This window comes from Lutra lutra, chromosome 2, assembly GCF_902655055.1.
Source record: "Lutra lutra chromosome 2, mLutLut1.2, whole genome shotgun sequence".
Taxonomy (NCBI): Eukaryota; Metazoa; Chordata; class Mammalia; order Carnivora; family Mustelidae; genus Lutra; species Lutra lutra.
Window position 1 is genome coordinate 33,499,792 of NC_062279.1, and position 15,715 is coordinate 33,515,506.

The 15,715-nt window shown below is 43.7% G+C and overlaps 1 protein-coding gene across 10 annotated transcripts in view; it reads left to right on the top strand.

Annotated features, from left to right (window-relative positions):
* Positions 1 to 15,715, top strand: part of UNC5D (unc-5 netrin receptor D) — a 558,362-nt gene that overhangs the window by 504,265 nt on the left and 38,382 nt on the right. For all 10 annotated transcript variants that reach the window (XM_047717048.1, XM_047717051.1, XM_047717050.1 and 7 more), the window contains 2 exons: positions 12,293 to 12,461; positions 14,097 to 14,324. In XM_047717048.1, coding sequence (XP_047573004.1) covers positions 12,293 to 12,461; positions 14,097 to 14,324 — 397 coding nt within the window. The remainder of the gene's footprint in view (positions 1 to 12,292; positions 12,462 to 14,096; positions 14,325 to 15,715) is intronic.

Consider the following 15,715-nt stretch of genomic DNA (forward strand, 5'->3'; position numbering starts at 1 on the left):
GTGTGCATGGGTACCAGGGGTCAGGGTGGAATTTTGAATCAGATGGAAGATTAAATTTTTAACATAGTTTTTAGGTCTCCTCTGTTTAACTATTAAAATATAGTATCACACTGAGAAGTTTTCAAGGGACCCTGTTACCCTGGGCAGTTCCAGTAAGCACAAGCATTAGCAATTATAGCTGACCCTTGAACAACACAGGTTTGAACGCTGATGTCCGCTTCCATGAGTTTTTTCAGTACAGTACAGCGCTGGCAATTTCCTCTTATGATTTTCTGAACATGTTCTTTGCTCTAGCTTACTTTACCATAAGCGTACAGTATATAATACATGTAACATACAAAATATCCATCAATTAACTGTTTATGTTCTCAGTAAGGCTTCCAGTCAACCGTAGGCTGTGAAGTTTTGGGAGAGTCAAAAATTATGTGCTCATTTTCAACTGTGTTCAGCTATATCATTCAAGGGTCAACTTGCACTAGGAAAACTAGAGCCACCTTATACCACAATAGATGAAGCCCCCAAAGCAAACCCAGTTACTCAAATCACCAATGATAATTGCACCGTGATCCATACAGTGACAGATACACATGTACTAACCAGAAGCAAAGGGATGGGCCCTGTGTAAAGGCTCAGGGAAGGCTTCCAAGAGGAAGGGACAATTGACTTAAAAACTGAACATGAGTAAAAAGTATTCCAGTCAAAGGGAATAGAAGGTGTAATGGCACAGGGGTATAAATAGCATCATATATTTTGGAACTAAGCAAACCCAAACAAAATATGCAAGGAAGAGTGATAAGGACTAGACTATGTTAGACAGTAATTTGCTGCCTAGGGGAAATTGATAGTTACCTGCTAGATAGGGATTAAGGAAGAATCAGCTTCAGGAGATCTGGTCCACCATTTTTGGTATCTTATTTTCTGCCTTCAGTTCCAGGACTACTTCCCAGTTCAAGTCTTCCTTATGCCAGCACCCTCCTTGTGAGGAGAGTGAACATGGGCCTCATTTTTGCCTAGCACATTTATTAATAGCGCCCTCTTCATCCTCGGAAGTATCTGCATGTGGGCAATAAATTATAGTCACTCTACTTTTGAGTGTCCTTGTCTTTGGTTGTGCACGAGAGATTGGGAGGGGGCTGTTAATGTGAGTGATGAAGGAGTCGAAGGTGATTCCCAGAATTCTGCCTTGGGAACTGACGATTAACTAGTTGAGAGAGATTTGCCAGCTGAAGGTCACCTGACAGTTGGTGATAATAGTTGCTCCAGGAGCCTCTTTGGCTTTCTTTCCAGGGAATAAACACAGCCCTCTGACTTAGAAGAAAGGGGGTAGAAAGGAAACTGATTAAAGAATAAATCAATACAATGCAAAAACAATATTTATAACCAAGAAAAAAAAGACAACTGCTGAATCAAAATCCCCGGTGAAGCTTTTGGCCAGACTGTCTGGCAGCAAATGCTCGTAGAGCAGAAAGTCCTGATATTGGCCACAAACCCTGCCTGCCTGCCTGCCTGCCTGCCTGCCTGCCGTGTGCAGGGCAGAGTCTTCTGCCTACCTTTGTTTTCTTTGCCTCCCTAGCTGGGTAAGAATCGGCCAGTCCTGGAGTTCACTGAAGTGAAACGACAACATAACTTGTCGGGAAAGTAGTATAGACGCGGTCACTGGCATCCCCTGACAGGTAAAGAGGGATCAGAAAGGAGATGATGGGTGGCAGTGAGAACCACAGAGATTCCGAAGGCCTGAGTTCCAGCTCCCCGGTGACTTCTCCAACCTGAATGACTGTGAGCAAGTCATTTTCTTTCTTTGGGCCTCAACTGTACCATCTAGAAATCCTGTATAATATTAGCTGCATTCCAGGATTTGGGGGAGACAATAAAGTGACATATATGAGAAGTCTGGTGCAAAGTATAAAGTACCATACAAATGCTATCTTTTGATATTATTGTCTTTCATCCGGCCTTATTTTTTTTTTTTAATTGCATAGATAAGTTCTCTGGAGTCCCTGGAATGTGCTTTAGTTCTGTCCCCATGATGCTGGGTTCCTTTAGACAGCTACCACATTCCTAGACTAGGAGGAAAGATCAGTGATAGCACACATATTAACTGTTCACTCTAAGATCAGAGCTTGTGAAGATACGAGGACTCGTCTGCTTCGATCTCTCCTTACACGGGGGCCTAGGAGTTATACTCTAGAGGCGTATTACGTGGAGTCCAAAGAGGAGACTCGTGTCCACAGTAGGAGATCAGTGGCCAGTGAAGCTGGGCTGGCGGCTTAGGCCAGCCTTGAACAAGATCTGTCAGGCTTCCCTTGCTAGACTGTGATGGACAGAAGTGAACAGATTGTTTCTGTCACGAGTTCTGTTCAATGCTCAGTCATAGATTGGAATCCCGCTTGTGGCTTTAAGGGAGTTTTAGGGATTTTTTACTGGAAGACTCAGAATGGAAAACATCTTCCCGTTGGAGGGGATTCGGCATTAATGAGCTCTGTGTCTGGCAAAGGCAACTGCTGACGTGGGAAGGTGCTTTCTAAGGAACAAAGGGGCTCTTTGCGCAAGTGCAAGGGGAACAGATTGCTGCCATTTGGGAGACACATTAATTCGTTCACACTACCAGTGCCATGCAGTGTGATAAAAGGGGCAATTAATCAAATGGTATCTTAATGGCTTAGAAGGGTTAATGCACCTTCAGCTGAAGACTGCTCTTTACTGCCATGAAATCACGGAGGCTCCTTCACAAAGTCATTTCAGTTCGAAGAGAACGCCATTACCCCCACAAACGAGAGGAGGGGAGGAGAGAAAGAAGGAAGAGGGGGAAAGAGAAAGGGAGGGGGGAAAACTCTCATGCTGTCATCTTCTGATCTGCTTTTTTGGGAAAGAATTTCCACACACCACGCTCTTCACCGCTCCTCCCACCCCACGGCCCCTTGGTCCACAAACAAATATGCATAAATAAAAATTGCCATCATTTTCATCAGAGTATGTCGGAAGCCCCTGTGAGCTCACAATGTGAAGTGATTAGAACGGTCCAGAGGAGTCTTTAATTAAAGATGCCATTGACAAGATAACAATGGTTTGTGAATGTTGTTAATAGATCTGAATGGAAGGTGCACCTTAATTCAATAAGAGGAAAGTCATCGGTTCATGAGTTTGATTGCGCATTGTAAAGGAACACCACATACTGTAATTATTTTTATTTGTATATGCCATCTCTTTTATTGCCCACGCTGGAAGTAGAAATAACCTGTCCTATTAAGATATTTAATATATATCATCCTTTCCACTTCACTTAGTTATAGCCTCATAAAAATGCCAGAACACACCAGCCCACACTGAGGCTGGCCTCCATGCTTTCTAAGACAATCCACACAGCCCTTGAAAAAACCTAGGTGACCAACCTCCTAACTCCTTTGGTTATCATCTTTAAGACAAAGGAATGGGAACTTCACAGGACCCCATAAAGTTGTATGCAGATAGGGAGCTTCACTCTGGAAACGAGGATGGGCATGCCCAAAGGTCAAACAACACCTCGGTCCAGTTGTGTGGCATCTTGGAGACAAGAGGGGATCAGGAGACAGAAGCAGGGGGATCTCTAGGTTCTAACTTTAAAGTGAACATGCCATGAAAAAATAGGTAGCAGACAGAAGAATGCACCCCCTCCCCAAAATGTCCACACTAATCCCTAGAGCCTGTGGATGTTATGCTGCATGGCAAAGGGGACTTCACAGGTGTGATTAAGGTTAAGGACCTTGAGAGGGAGAAATTACCCTGGGTTATGCAGGGGGGTTCGTGGAAAAGTCCTTGTAAGAGGAAGGCAGAGTATCAGAGTCTGATACAGAGCTGTAAGGATGCTGTGCTAGTGGCAGATGGAAGAGGGACCGCCAGAAGCTGGAAGAGGCAAGGAAATGGATTCTTCTCTAGCACCTCAAGAAAGAATGCAGCCCCTCTGACATTTTAGCTCAGTGAGACCTACAAAACTGTGAGATAGTAAGTTTAGGTTGTCTTAAGCCACTAAGTCTGTTGCTCAGGGATAATAGGAAAATACCACAAGCTTCCATTGCAATCACTGTACCTCAGTGCCCACCATCTTCCTAAGATGCAGTCCCTATGAATACACCTTATAACTCTCATGCCGGCATTTGACCTTAGAAATGCCAGGTTTAGGGAATGTGTCCCAGAGAACATCGGTTCCTTCCCCTGCCTGCCCCCGCACATATCCCTCAACCACCACCACTAGCAGAAGAGACTAGTCCCCCCCCCCGTCACGAGCGAGGTCCAACTTTGGCTTGTTGCTCAACCCCACCCTCTGCCCTGTGTTTCGTCATCTGAACAAAGATGGTATTGGGGCTGATAGCTCCTGAGTCCTTTCCCAGCCTAAAAGAAAATGATCCTAGAAATAGGACTCAGGTTTGCCCCAGAAGAGTCTGTTTTTCCCATTCGAGAGGGAAATGTGTCAACAACTTGGTAGGTGTAAAGACTGTCATAGCCGTGTGCCACATAGACCCACACACTCCCGTCCCATCGTCCACCATAAAGCATCCCAATGAGCCATCGTTCTGCCACTCCTGGTAAACAAGCTGAACACAAGCCCAGCACTGCATGAAAGATGAGGCTTAAATTGTGTCTAAGAACTGGTGGCTTACACATGATTTGTGATTCCTTCAGTATATTAATTGGTAAACACCTATGCATGTGTGTGTAAACTAAAGCCGTTTAATGTATGCAAACAGTCTAATCTCTCAGTGTGGTATCGCTCCATTTCCGCAAACTCAGAGACACACTCCAGTATGAATATAATTCCCCTCCCGTCCCAGCCCCCCTCGTGCCATCTCTCCTCCTGTGATCCTATTTCAGACAATACCAGGTGGGTGACCCAGATCTTTAAACCCTTTTGTCGTAGAGCCATATGCTTCTATCCTCAGTGAATTGTGCTTGTTCCTTGTTGCAATCCACTGCGCTAACTGCTCTGTTCCCCACCCCAGCTAATGGAATATAATGGCTTGATGAGCTATAGCGTTATTTCCAGTTACTGCTAATCGCCCCGCCCTCAACCTGAAATCGTTGCTTATTAACCACATGCTACTCAGAGAAAGGGGATGTAGGACAATCCCTATGTGGTTCTATTTTCCACCACAGTAGCATCATCTGAGGCCTTAAGACAGAGCGTTTAACCTTGACCAGCCTCCAACTTCCATTCGGAAGCCTACCCTCTCTACATTGGACAGACCACCAAGTCCCCGTTTTCTCAAGAACTACACAGTTTTTCTCAAATATTAGCAGCAGGGCTACCTTGTATGTAAGGAACACAGGTGTAAAAAAAAAAAATAACTGTAGGCTCCTGGGCCCTGCCCCAGAAATATAGAATCAAAATCTTTTTTTTTTTTTTAAGATTTTATTTATTTGTCAGAGAGAGAGAGAAAGAGCACACAAGCAGTGAGAGCTGCAGGCAGAAGGAGAGGGAGAACCAGGCTCCCTGCTGAGCAGGGAGCACAATGTGGGGCTCCATCCCAGCACCTGGGGATCGTGACCTGAGCTGAAGGCAGACGCTTAAATGACTGAGTCACCTAGCCATTAACAGAATCAAAATTTTAACGGACAGTGTCTACAAGTATCATTTTCAATAAGCTGCCCGAATAATTCTGAACCACTCAATACTTTGAAGACCACTTAAACCCTGAAGGAGGAATCCACAGTGATAAAGAGAAGATTTTGCTTAACTTCTGTCTTTGTCCTCTGTTCTGCTGCTCCTCACGCCCCTAATCTCCCTTTGCAAAAGTCTTTTCTTAACTCACACGTGGCAGTTACGGAATGAAAAGTCCTCAGGAAGCCTGCTGATGGTGTTGGGGTTGACTGATGAGCCAGCGGGCTTTCCCCAACTCCTCTCTGCAGGGGGTTCTCCATGTCATTTTCCTGGGGCCTGGCTGAATGATCTGGTCAGAGCTAGAGAATGAGACAGGTATCTGACTCCAATAAGATAAAAGGAAGAGTAAGCCCCAAACCTCGATTTTTTATCCATAGCAAGGTTCACATTCAGGTCAATAGAGGAGGTTTTTAATGAAAAGAGAAAAGGTATAATAGTTAAAACTATGTATCTTCTTGGGCAGGAAACTGTAGGAGGCTGGCGCTACCTTGTTTTCTGAGCTCCAATCTTAAGACTAAGTATAGCTTCCATCTCTCTGCCTTTTATGTCCATTCCATTAAAATATGATTTAATTATGTATCGACCCAGGGTCTGGCATAGTAAAACTATCATTACTCTCCTGCCTGCATTCCTGAGTGATACTCTGGGTAAAGGTGATCAAACCTACATTAATCTATAATATAGACCATGAGGAGGAAAGGCGGGAGCAGTAATTACCAAGCCCAGCATGGCAGACAACAACAACAATGAAAATCTCATCTCGAAATATGGAGCTGGTTGTTTTGCTTGAAGGGGGTGACACATGGCCAGTCCAAAATAAGGTGAGGAAATACTGAGAGCAAAAGCCGAATGTGCACAGATCCACCTCCAGACCCACAGTGGTTCCCAGTTGCACAGGGTCATGTTTGGCGTGACCTTCTGTTGCCATTGGTGTGCACATGTGTGCTGCAGAATGGAAGTTACCAGGTGGCTAGTGTGGCCAAGCTTGGACAACCAGCTAGAGCACCTGTCACCCTCCAGCGCACATTTTATGCAGTAGTCAGTGACCCTGATTTCATTATAGGTCTGCAAATTTTTCCCTGGGCTTCTGTCTCCATGCATTCATTCATTCGTTCAAAAAAATTATTTTTGACACAACTTCAAACTTAAGGATGGGGCACCTCGGTGGCTCAGTTGGTTAAGTGTCCAACTCTTCAGCTCAGGCCATGAGATCGAGCCCCACCTTGGGCTCTGCACTCAGCACAGATTCTGCTTGAGGTTCTCTCCCTTTCCCTCCACAACTCCCCACACATGTGTGCATGTGCTCTGGCTCTCTCTCATAAAATAAAATCTAAAATAAAAAATAACTTAAGGGAAAGTTGCAAGAATATAATTTCCAGCCATCCCACAGTTATATTCACCTCTGTTAACATTTTACTGATTTGCCATATTCTGCTCTCTTCTCTCTCCATATGTGTGTATATGTGTGCATATACACATAAAATACAGATGTATATACACACACATATACATATATATTTCCATAACCATTGTGAACAAGATATACCTTTGACCCTAGATACTTTGGTGTGTATATCCTAAAAAGGAATTCTCTCATATAACCGTAGCACAATTCTCAAAATCAGGAAGTTAACATTGATACACTTCTATTATCTGCGCCACAAACTTTATTCATATTCTTCCTGTTATCTGAATAATGTCCTTTGTGGCAAATGAAAATCCAAGTCCGTTCATTACATTCTATTGCCGTGTGTCTTTAGTCTCCTGCAATCTGGAGCAGTTCCTACGTCTGTCTCTATTTTATGACTTGGACCCTTTATAAGAGTGTGGATCAGTTCTTTTGCACCGTGTCCCTCAATTTGGGCTTGTCTGATAGTTTCCTGTGGTAGATTCAGGTTGTATATTATTGGCAGGAATGCTACAGACAAATGTGAAGTTCTTCTCACTGCGTCCTATCAGGAGGCGTGTCTGGTCCATCCATCCCGTTACTGCCAGTGTTAACTTTGATAACTTGGTTAGGTGGTGTCTGCCAAGGTTCTCCCCTGTAAAGTAGTCTTTTATCCTTTGTAATTAGTAAGTCTCTTGCCGGGGGGGGGCAGTGGAGATACTTTCAAACCCTATAAACAGTTCCTTTTTATTTTCTAAACTTCCACCAAGTAGATGAGCATCTATTCATAATTCTTTCTTTTTTTTTTTTTTTTGAAAGATTCTATTATTTGACAGAGAGAGAAAGCACAAGTAAGCAGAGAGGAAGGCAGAAGGAGAGGGAGAAGCAGGCTCTCTGCTGAGCAGGGAGCCCGATGCGGGGCTCAATCCCAGGACTCTAGAATCGCGACCTGAGCCGAAGGCAGCCGCTTAACCAACTGAGCCACTCAGGCGCCCCCCCTACTAATAATTCTTCACTGAATCAAGTATCAATATGATTGGTTGCCAAATGATTTTCTGCATTTATTACTTGGCTTCTGCTGCATAAGAGTTTCCCCTTCTCATTATTCATTCATGTATATATCCATGTATCTCATGAGTTATGTTATTCAATGGGTTATAATCCTATACTACCATTATTTCCTTTGATACTCAAAATGTTCCAGTTTTTGGCCAGTAGGAACTACTTCAAGTGGACTTCTCTGTCCTTCTCAACATCTATTTCTGAGTGCTTACAACTGGCATCTAGTAGACATTGTAGATACAATGACAAACAGGAAAAGAAAATAAATTTCCTGGCCTCATAGAGCTTCTATTCTCATTTGTGAGAGACAAAAGTAAATAATTATGTAAATGGTATAGTGTATTAGAGGGCAGTTAAGTGTAGTGGAGAAAAAGAAAAGCAAAGATCAGCTTCGGTGATGGGAATGGTCAGGGAATGCCTCACTAGTAGATGTCTTTGGGGCAAAGACCTGAAGGGCACGAGGGACCCTGTCATGGAGCTGCCCGAACGAAAAATTCCAGGCAGCCAGGAGTGCTCTAGAGCAGCAGAACAGCCGGGATTCCTGGAGGTGGGAACGTGTTGGCATTTCCAGTGGGATTCCTCTGGTTGCCAAGTTGAGGACAGACTGTGGGAGGTAAGGATGGAAGCATTGCCAAGGTGCCTTAAATTCCCTTAAATAGTGCACATCTCTAAGGCTGTGAAATGTCTGTTAAAGCATATCTTGCTAGAATGACAATTTATTGAATCAATTAGCAATTTCAGAAAGCACAGTTCCCATGAAAATAAGGATCCTCAAAAGGCAGGAAAGATGGGCATTTGAGATTGGGAGAAGCAGAACCTCAACCCACTGAGGACATAGTAGGTGTTTTTTGTGCTGTTGTTGTTCTTTAATTCTCAGAGCAGTCTTCGAGGAGGCATTATTTTGCATGTAAGGAAAGTGAGGCTCAGAAAGGCGCGGGCTTTCTCTTCTGCCACACTGTGGTTTTCATGACAGCAAAGGTCAGACGAGGGATGTGGTATCAACGCGGAGCTGTGAGGAGTAGCGAGGACACAAGCGGCATATGGAGCTGTGAGGAGTAGCGAGGACACAAGCGGCATATCGGGATGTTCTTTTACCCACTTCTTGTGTCCTCTGCAGCTACTCTTCCATGTTTTCCCTTTCTGGTTCTAAACAAAGTAGCAACATGAGTCTTCCTGTCTTACCAGATTATTAGGTCAAATGCTCTTGTGGCTGCTATGAGCACCCGCTCCCCCATGGATATTGTGGTTCTCTGCAAAGCTGGCAGATTTCCCTAGAACCCTCAGCTGCACTGTGGAAGCAGAAATTGGCATTCATAACCTGGTTACCCTACAGTTGCCCCACAAGCTACCTGGCTCTTAATTTATTGATATTTTTATATCCTTAAGTGTTCATAAATATGTACAGCATTTGGATAGATGGATGGATGGCAGAGAGATCAAACACAAGGAAAAAGACAAGTAGCAAAAGTCAAACACACCCAGACTTTTCCATCTACACTAGAGCGTGTGATGCCTGGAGGTGGTTCTAGGATAGCCTTTGGAGTTGCTGCTGTTTGTAGCTCACAGCAATTTGAGGGGAAAAAAAAAAATATATATATATATATATATTTTTTTTTTTTTTTTTTTTCCTCCTAGCAGGAGCATGAATACTTCCTTGTCAGATGTGTTCTGGGAAAATTGAAATGCCATCCATACTGTCCTCGGGAATCTTCAGTTTTGCTCAGGCCCAATTAAAGCCTTCTCTCCCCAGACCTCCTTCCTCAAATGTCCTAAGTCTGCATCCATGACGACACTTGGACTATATGCCCCGCTTCCGTCATCTTCACTTGGGACATCACGAGAGCCAGCAGTGTGCCCAGAAAATCTGTTAGTGGTTACAGAGGAGGAAAGTCCGTCCGGTCACAGAGAGCAGGAGCCTGCGTACGAGTCAGAAATTTAGGGGGCATTTTGTAGCTCATCGCTTTGGCGAACTGCTCTGTGACCTTATGCTGGTAACACCTGCCTCCACAGGTGTGTGAAGAGCTTTAATTAATATTTGTAAATCTCCCTGATTGCCACATAGAGAAGATGGCAGAGAAGGACAAATTATTATAAATCGTGGGGGGAAAAGAAATGGAGAGATATAAGTTTAGTTCCTTCATCAGAGACCTACACCCACAGACCCTGTTTTCACAGTAGGAGGCTTAGCTGTCAATCCTGATTTGCTTCCTTTGCCTTGGTGGAAATACCCAGGGCCTGCTTAATGCAAAACTCCCATTCCCTGCTCTGCCTGCCACGCCGTGCTCTGCCTCTGCTGCCTAATGCTGTTAAAGTTATCACGGAAAGGAGCCTCACTATTCACGAGTGTGAGAGTTCATCTAATTAGCTGATTTCAGTTCATTTGGCATTAAATAATTCCCCAAATTCCCATATGTTGGAACAATATGTTCAACAAGGGGGATGAGTCTCTGAAAGCAATTAAGTAGTTCTTTTAGGAGAGCTTGTCATCGGTCACTCCCAAGCATCCCTGCTATTCCTGTCTGTGACAAACGCAAGCAGCAATGACAAGGAAAGCGCTTAACCTTCTCTAATGGCTGCTGGCAGGCATCCACGGACAGGCTGCCCCACCCCGTGCTGCTTAGAGCTCACCCTGGAATCTTACCTTCTTTTTCTCCGCTCGCCCCCACACCTCAAGTATATTGTATCCAGACTGTTCAGCGCACGTTTGTTACTTGCTGATACACTACTTACTGACTCTGCCCGCCTCGCTCGCCTGCTCTTAAAGGCAGATGCAGACTATTTTCAGGTCCCCCTGCGCCCTTGGGAAGAATCGTTGACTTTGGACTAAGGTTGTCTAGGTGGGTGGTCGGATTTTGTGACTGTGGCTTCAGCGCTTCCTGAAGTGGGGAGGACACTGCAGTCACGTTCAGGTCTGTTTTAGATACAGTGGAGAGAAGATGTTTCTGCCCACTTCTGTGTCTGGACTTTAAAGCAGCAGTAAATTACAGATAATGAGCTGGAGTAGGACCATGCCTAACGCACAACGTCCACAAAAGCAACTCAGAAACTAGTAACATGTTAGATGCCCTCATAGGAAGCTGTTCTGTTTATACAAGACCATGGGATAGGTGGCATCTCTTGGTGCTAAATTTCATCTTTATCTTGCTCAAGGGGTGGCTTTGTTGATGAGGGATGACATATCTACATACCCTTCCTAGGTCATGTAAGAGCAAACTTCTGTCTTAATACCAATTGCAGTGCTCATACAGCATTGCTCATCTGAGAGTCCTAAATGGCTTTATGGACTATATTCTGGGTCACTGTATTTCTTACAAGTGAAAATACACCCCCCCCCCCCCAAAAATCAGATACCTTGTTCAAAAACACAGAAGCAGTTGGGGAAGAATGAGCAGACTTGTGGGTTCTTCTCACTGACTGCTGGCCTATAAACCAGCCCACCTTACTTTTGGGGACAGAGATTAAAACCAAAAGACAAGAAATTGAAAGATATCATGCAATGATATTTCCCTTTAGTTAAATTTCACCTCCTTTTATCATTTCATGACTCTGCATCATGACTCTGAATAATTCACAATACAGAAAATTCTCCACACTAGGTTGGGGTGGAATGACTTTAGATTTAGAACTAAAATAGTGAAGAGTTGAAAGCTATGTACCTATGTATTTTATTATGGACATTATAACCGTCTTTTCTGCTGTCACTATGTAACCTATGTATTTGTGCATTGGCAGAAAACAAATGTTTTCAAAACCAGAAGTGACATACTCAATCTGGGTATGACTGAAGGGTTGCTTTGTTCTGTAATAATTTGTTTTACCACTTACTACCATTAAAAATATTTGTATAATGGGTTGTTGGGAGGAAGGAATCTGATGGGAAGATTACCAGAGCAGTCCTTCCTATAGAGCTCTCGGCTTTGGTCATAGATAATGTTATCAAGGAGAATAACACACCAGCCAGGTCTTTGCTGCCTTCTGTTCCGCCCTGTATTTCTGAAGAAGCACCTGTTATTTTGTGTGTCAAAACTTAGCTTTGAAATCTAAGCTAAACTCAGTCCTCGTGTTTGAGCCGTTCAGGATAAATGGCTATTGCCCAGACCAGCCCTTGGTCTTGAGGAAGCCTCAAGAAAGCCCCAGTCTATATAACTAAATTCTCATTCAAATGTGCCCCCTTCTTTACACACTTCTTGTATCCTCTCCCAACCATAAAGCCTCCAGTCCGATGGATCCGAGGTGCTCCTGAGTCCTGAAGTCACCTGTGGTCCCCCAGACATGATCGTCACCACTCCCTTTGCACTGACCATACCACACTGTGCGGACGTCAGTTCTGAGCACTGGAACATCCATTTAAAGAAGAGGACGCAGCAGGGCAAGTGGGAGGTGAGACCCTAGTCTTCCTTTTTAAAAAATAGGGTTTAGCTTCCACCTATGGGATAGATTTAAGCTTACCTCTTTTAACACAAGTCTGCTGTGAAACCTGTAAGCATGTTCTTGTTTTTGGAGAGGACTGGCGGCATGGGCGTTACAGTATCCTCAGGGTTCTGGCTGGCGTTTTTCCATGATAATAGAAAAGAGAAGCAGGTGAGGGTCCAGAGAAAAGTTAAGAATACAGTTGTAATTCTCCGCAGAGACTTATCCCCTTATGTGCCCATTCCTGGTACATAAAACCTATACTTCCACCCTTCCTCCCAGACCATGTCCACGTCTGAATTGACTTTCCCTGTGGCCGCTGTGGAGATCGGGAGGCGGCTCAGGGCACCCAGGGTGTGCTCATAAAAGAAACTTCTCTGATTCTGCCATCGTAGGGATGAGAACAGGTTGAAATGTTCAGCAACACAGCAGTTGCTAAATGTATGCTAAATATATTTTGGTGAATTAATGAATGCATTGAGAATTATTGAGCGTCTGTTGCCGTGTGTATAGGAGTGTATGAAAGCGATACAGCCTAAGAGGAGAGCCAAAGAGAGACAAGACAAGGAGGCAGCTTATGAGGAGGGAAACAAGAGAAACAGACACAGCAACTATTGCACTATTATTACTATTTTAAGAGAAACCTCTGATTTATCTGTCTGATAGGGATTCCTTTTATGACTGCCTGAAGTCAGTTTGCATGAAAGCAGGTGAATTATCTTGCTGGAACACAATGACCTATTCCAGCCAGCCCTGGGATCGTCCCTCCCAGGAGGTGCTTCAGGCAAGCAAAAGAAGTAAAAAGGAAAATCTTATTTCTTTAGGAGAAGAAAATTCCCAGTTGCGACAATGGATTACATTTACCCTGACCAGCTATCTCTGCAACTAGCCTGTACTTTTTGTTGAAAATGCATTCTGCTAGGTATTCAGTCCTAGTCCAGCCAGGGGCACATTTCCCGGGCACAAAGTTCCATGGGGTTCATAAAGGGGCCGGATTTGGCTCTCTTTTCCATTATAGTTTCTTTGCCTTGATTTTTACCACTTGAGTTTTACCGTGGAGCAAGTCCTGACAAGCTTTTCATCCAGATGGTGTTATATTTATGCTCTACCCAACCAGTCACACAAACCAAAGTTCTTATCAGGGAAGGTGAAATATTCTTGAACATCTTATCAAAACCATTTATTTAATGGTCCCTTGTGAATGAATTTGTTGGGAAGAGGATAAAATATTTGAAGGAAAATAAATATTACCTTAAGGATATTGAAAGAAGATTTTCAGAAATAGAACTTTCTCAAGACAGAGTTTGTTTGTCTGGTGTTAATATTTAAGAGTTTTCTTAAATCCATTGCTGCACAAATTAACGGAAAAAAGGAGAACTTTGGAAATGAGGTTTGTTGTAAACTATAAAATTCCAACACACTGAATATAACTATTTCTTGAGTCCCTGATATAAGCAGTTATTTTGCTAGAAAAAGAGTATTTAACATCAAGGAAATGAGGACAGTAAAAATATCCTGAAAAAATCGTGTCTGTCCATGCAACGTCATTATTAAATCGCATCTTATTTTGAAGCTGAGAGAATTTCCTACACCTTTTCCCCACAGGAAGTGATGTCAGTGGAGGATGAATCCACATCCTGCTACTGCCTTCTGGACCCCTTTGCATGTCACGTGCTGCTCGACAGCTTCGGGACATACGCCCTCACCGGAGAACCAATCACAGACTGTGCCGTGAAGCAACTCAAGGTGGCGGTTTTTGGCTGCATGTCCTGTAACTCTCTGGATTACAACTTGAGAGTCTACTGTGTGGACAATACCCCTTGGGCATTTCAGGTCAGCCTTTTCTCTAAAATTCTTCTTTTGGTGTCATGAAAGCGTGGGGTTTCCTAAAGATCAGTATCAGTGGAGAATTCTATTGCTGGGGGTCTGCAACATGGAGCCACATCACTGGCTTACTGGGGATGCCTATCCTGAAGCAAGAGGTGTGTTACCATATGTCCAACAATGTGCTGAGGTCTGAGGACATGACACCCAAGAATAGAGAAGAGTCAGGACGCCTAGGTGGCTCAGCTGGTTAAGCATCTGCCTTTGGCTCAGGTCCTGGGATCTCAGGGTCCTGGGATCGAGCCCCACATGGGGGCCTCCCAGCTCAGCGGGGAGTCTGCTTCTCCCTCTCCCTCTGCCCCCTCTCTCTGCTCATGTGCATGTGTCCTCTCTCTCTCAAATAAATAAAATCTTTTAAAAAAATAGAGAAGAGTTACATAAATACATATAGAAAACACTGTGTACTGATTTATAAACTGACTGAGAAGTGTAGTCAGAATTCAGAAAATAGAGACCCAATTGCAATAGATTCGAGAACAGTCTCTGAGAGCCCTCTGTGAACCTTCATGGCTGTCATTTAGGGCAAAAGAGAAAGGGCTGCCATGTCAAGAAAGGAGAACGGCATGAGCCACAGGAAGAGCAAGCGTTATTTGATGTGCAGAAGGCAGTGAGAAAATTGCTTGAACAGCTGAAGGTTATACTTAGGGAACAACAATTATAAATCCTATCTATCAGCGGGCAGTCATATTATATCCTGGATACACAGTCTATTAATAATTAGGGCTACTAGGGCAGAGGTAGTTCAAGGTTCTTTTCCATTTTTGGTAATTTTAATCACGTTAAGACTCATTTTAAATTAGCTACTCATGAAGAGTGCAAGTTTATTAATAGCAGCAAAGATAATGCAGAAGTACCTGTGTAAGCTTTGCCCATATATAAATAGCTTAGCTCTCCTGACACACCTCATCCCAGATCCCTGCTATTACAGTCCTGGATCATTAAGTCCATTATGCAGAGCATTTCCTCAGTAACTAACTTTTAAGACACTAAGCTGGAAAACTCATGTTTACCAATAGAGGAGATACAGTGACCTGAATCCTTAACACAAACCAGGAAAGGTGACTCACTGCCAACCTATGTTCTCGAACGTTCCCTCTTTCTTAAGTAGCACCAGTCATGTTGAAAGGCACACTGAATATACGGCTGCTCATAAAAGGTCCTTTTTGCAGAGGGGCACCATTTTGGAGAGGAAAGAGCTTCCATGTGAGTTGTTAAACGTCATCCTGTGATTGCTATTTGATAACCTTAATCTGTTTTCACCACCCCTAATAACGTCTTTTCCAAGATAAAACACATTAACAGACATTCGGCAACCAAAAATAAAGAATGAATTGAGGTCG